Source organism: Gobius niger (assembly GCF_951799975.1).
Source record: "Gobius niger genome assembly, chromosome: 9".
Lineage (NCBI taxonomy): Eukaryota > Metazoa > Chordata > Actinopteri > Gobiiformes > Gobiidae > Gobius > Gobius niger.
In genome coordinates, this window is record NC_136860.1 from 17,746,697 (window position 1) to 17,750,782 (window position 4,086).

The 4,086-nt window shown below is 40.6% G+C and overlaps 1 protein-coding gene across 2 annotated transcripts; it reads left to right on the forward strand.

Moving 5' to 3' along the window:
* Window positions 1-947: 947 nt before the first annotated feature.
* On the forward strand, window positions 948-3,722 carry cmklr2 (chemerin chemokine-like receptor 2). Of its 2 annotated transcripts, none has more exons than XR_013793255.1 (2): window positions 948-1,123; window positions 1,735-1,837. XR_013793255.1 is itself a non-coding variant. In XM_079563787.1 (2 exons), exon 2 carries the CDS (start codon window positions 2,439-2,441, stop codon window positions 3,516-3,518), a length of 1,080 nt encoding a protein of 359 aa, XP_079419913.1. In that variant the 5' UTR covers window positions 948-1,123; window positions 2,427-2,438; the 3' UTR covers window positions 3,519-3,722. The 2 variants fall into 2 exon arrangements, 1 of the variants encoding a protein (XP_079419913.1); XM_079563787.1 differs by lacking the exon at window positions 1,735-1,837 and adding an exon at window positions 2,427-3,722.
* Window positions 3,723-4,086: the final 364 nt, after the last annotated feature.

Consider the following 4,086-nt stretch of genomic DNA (forward strand, 5'->3'; position numbering starts at 1 on the left):
ATCAGTCTTTTGTTTTTAATCAAATCCACACTGTTTTAGTTTCACAAGTATCACCTTGAGTACACTTGGCCAAAAGCACAGTGTTTACAGTCCAATATGCAAAAATGTTCAAAGTAACAAATCTGTGCTTCCTCTACTCAAATCTGTCCATTCCCAAACTGCCGGGATGAATCACAGCAGAGTATCTATCAGGGTGATATAGTGTTCCTGTGATGACGAACAACTTATCAAAGATACAAGTTTATATCACTAACAAAAAGAACAAAAGATTATGTCAAAAACATCTATGGACCAAACTTAAATATTAGGAAATAATTTCACACTGAAAGAGAGAAATAGGCTACTTGTAAGGTCCATTCTTGTCCCCATTAAGGCAGGCAGCTGAAAGCTTCATTAAAATAAAAGTGAACTTTATAAGTTTCAGATGTGTGAGCACCTCTATGTATTGTAACATGCTCTGTACCAACCAATTTTGAGCTGCTCTGATGTCCCTCACTGCACAACACCAGTAAAGTCTAGACAGGCCCCTGAGTTACCCACAAGTGATAGTCTGGCAGGTAAAGACGCCAGGCCATCCATTAAGTTGTTTTGATACTTTTGCATCACTCTAATTGAGAAGATTATTTCTCCCTGATCCCACAATTTCAGGGAACACATAAAATCGAATTCGACATATCCATCCATTCGTGCGTGCAATTTGCGTAAAGTTGCAGTTTGTTTTAAACTCGATCTGGGAAGAGTTCAAACCTCTGTCGCTTGGGACGGAGCGTGCGCCGAGAGTTTACCCTGGTGTTGTGAAAAGCAGCCGCCGCTCCGTCCTCTCAATGAAAGCATTCTTCATTCCAGGCGGCTGACCAATAACTTTTCCTCATCCTGTGGCCCATGTGTGACGCGTCAGACAGGCGCGCCTCCTGTTCATGCGCACCCCGTAACAGAGTTTAGTTTGGATGGATTCACGGAAAGATTGCACATGCCACATGAATACTTGTGCAGCCGAGAGGGAAGTTACGGAAAAGAGCGAGCACAACACCCAGGCTAATGTAACGCAGCAACAAGCCGTCTCTTTTATCTTTCTACAGTCTGCCTTTCATCCAAGCAATTAAAGAAAGACTGTACTTTTGGGGTAAGGCTTTTTCTTTTTTCTTTTACTAACTTTGACAGAGATGTCTGTGAAAAACTGTATTTGTGAGTTTAGTGGTATTGAAGAGTTGCGAACTATAAGGCAACTATATTAAAGCTATAGTGCACAGCATAGGGTCAGGATAGTGAGGTGGGATTTGCATCAATAACGCTTCTGTCGCCACAAATAATAGTTCCGGGGTGAGAACTATAGCGTTATTATCCAGTTATGCCTTTTGTTTGCAATGTTATGCTTTAGCCAAAGAATTTAGTGCTTCCTCATATTTCATACGTTGGCCATAATTGCATTGTTTACGCATCTTCTATTGTTTAGTCAGTCACCTCACCGCTGGGTATCTGCCAAAAATGAGCGGAATGTGAATAAAAAATATATTTCTGTCTACTTTCAAAAAGCAAAGCATGGCAAGGCAACAACAATGTTTCATTCTAGTGGCCTTCAAGACTTCTGTTTTGACATAGCCTGTGATGTAACTCAGCAGCATTTGTCATACTTTCCATGTTTATGCACAAAAACATAGTGATTCATTTTTGGGTGGGCTCTATTAAAAATCAGTGCATCTCATCGTTCTAATTATTGTTGACACTGTGTTCCAGGGGTTACGTCCACCACACCCTGTCCAAACGTCCCCACAGAGACTGACTGTACGACTGGAGTCACTGACCACACACACTGGTAGAAGATTCAAGGATAAAGTGAGCAACATAAGTGAGACATTTGACAAGTACTGAAATTACAGCATTACCGCTGACTTATTTGCACTTTGCACGTTGCTATATCGGTCCTTCAAAACACATATACAGTATCTGGAGTTGTTTTTGTGTGTGTCATCCCCATATGTTTGAGTGATTTATTCACTATTTCAGAGCAAACCATCTATTAAGTACTAAGTAGATAGCATTAGGCCTAGTTTTTAGCCAACTCTTTCAATGCTGCTGCCAGTAGAGGACATTTTGTTGGGGCAATTGGGGCAGGAACATATTTTTGCATGTTTCCGTAAATGCACTTCTTGATAAAACAAATAAAATACCAAGACTACCGTGTCCAAAGGTTTCAAAAAAGCTTGTGTTAAGTATAATACAGAGCCTTTAGTGTTACATGCTTAAGAATACCACATCATTTATTTCCATTCATTTACATTTGGAAGCAAAATTCTGAACAGAAATAGGAAAGGCAAAATTACTCCAAAATGTAACCTATGGAAAAAAGTACTGTAACATCAACATATCAATATTCAAGTCTACTAATGCAAACTGGACTAAAAGCATGACATTTTTCTGCTTGACAGTTACCTGCGAAAATGGAGGACTCAATGGAAGACTATGAAAACTACACTTACGACTACTATCTGGAATATGGCGACACAGAGGATGCGAAAGTTGTCCACCGACAGAAAGAAACCATGCACATTATCTCTGTGGTCATCTATATAATCTGCTTTGTGCTGGGCCTGATTGGAAACGGGGCTGTCATCTGGGTGACGTCCTGCAAGACGAAGAAAACCGTCAACAGCATTTGGTTGCTCAATCTCGCCCTGGCTGACTTTGTATTTGTGCTCTTTCTACCCTTTTACATTGATTATATACTTAGGGACTTCTTCTGGGACTTTGGAACGGTAATGTGTAAGCTCAACTCCTTCGTTATGGTGATGAATATGTATGCCAGCGTTCTCTTTCTAACCGTGTTGAGCATAGATAGATATATTTCCCTGGTGCACCTTAACTGGTCTCAGAGGCATCGTACTGTGGGGAGGGCATGGCTTGTATGTGGATGTGTTTGGCTTGTGTCGGCTGCCCTAAGCTGTCCTGCGCTGATATTTCGTGACACAATGCATATACACGACAAAGTGGTGTGTTTCAACAACTTCCATGCACACGACAGCCACTTAGCAGCGGTAAGGCACATAGTAATTGTGGCCATACGGACAACAGTGGGCTTTCTTTTACCATTCACAGCAATATGCGTTACAGGCATATTACTCACATGTAAAGTGCACCAATCTGAACATTCAGTGCGATTCTCAAGCTTCACCAAAACTGTCTCTGCTGTGATATTAGCTTTCTTTCTCTGCTGGGCACCTTTCCACATTTTTAGCCTAATGGAGTTAACAATACATTCATCATTACACCTTCACAGTGTGCTAAGGACTGGCTTTCCTCTTGCAACAAGCTTGGGGTTTTTTAACAGCTGCATTAACCCTGTGCTCTACATGCTTTTGGGGAAAAGGGTTCGCCATATTTTGAAACGTGCGTGCCTTAACATAACTAAGAGTTCATTAAGAGAACTGAGCCAGTCTATTTCTGCAACAGAGATGGAGTCAGTGCCCGAGGTCTTTCAGGAAAGCCTCCCAGAAGATCCCGTGGCTTCCTCTACTCTCTGATAAGTGACGAATGTAATAAAGGGTGATAGATAATTATTCTTAATTTATCTAATATGTACAGTATTTGTTCCAAAGTGATTCCACACCAAAAGGAAACTTGCGGAACATAATGTATAGGCTATGTAAAATTTGTGTAATTATATTTCTTTAATTCCATGTAGTGTATGTATGACTAAAGATGTATAAGTTAGGTGTCAGGCAGGACATAGTCTGAGGGAACTATTTTTTATTAAACCGCTACAGATTATTAGCTGCTGGTCATATCTTCCCCTAATTGAATAAAATAAAGCAATCAGAACACAACATGCCTGTCCTGTGGCATGTACCCCTCCTGCTGCTAAGGCAATCTTTTTCACAGAGAGAGAAAGAACTGTCTGGTGACTGTACAGATGTCTATCCATGTGTTTCCTTCCTCCTGAGGGTGTTACAGATGTATTTCCTGTTATTTTCCGCCAATATCTCTATAACAGTGAAATACACAGGGCCAAATAAGCTCATGCAGTGTTCATAACATGCACTTTCCTGCTCAAATAAATTAATATGTGGTCATCTTTGTATGTTTCTTGTC

Bases quoted from the DNA above. Each gene is read 5' to 3' on its own strand.
- cmklr2 (XM_079563787.1), top strand. From the start codon at position 2,439: ATGGAGGACTCAATGGAAGACTATGAAAACTACACTTACGACTACTAT.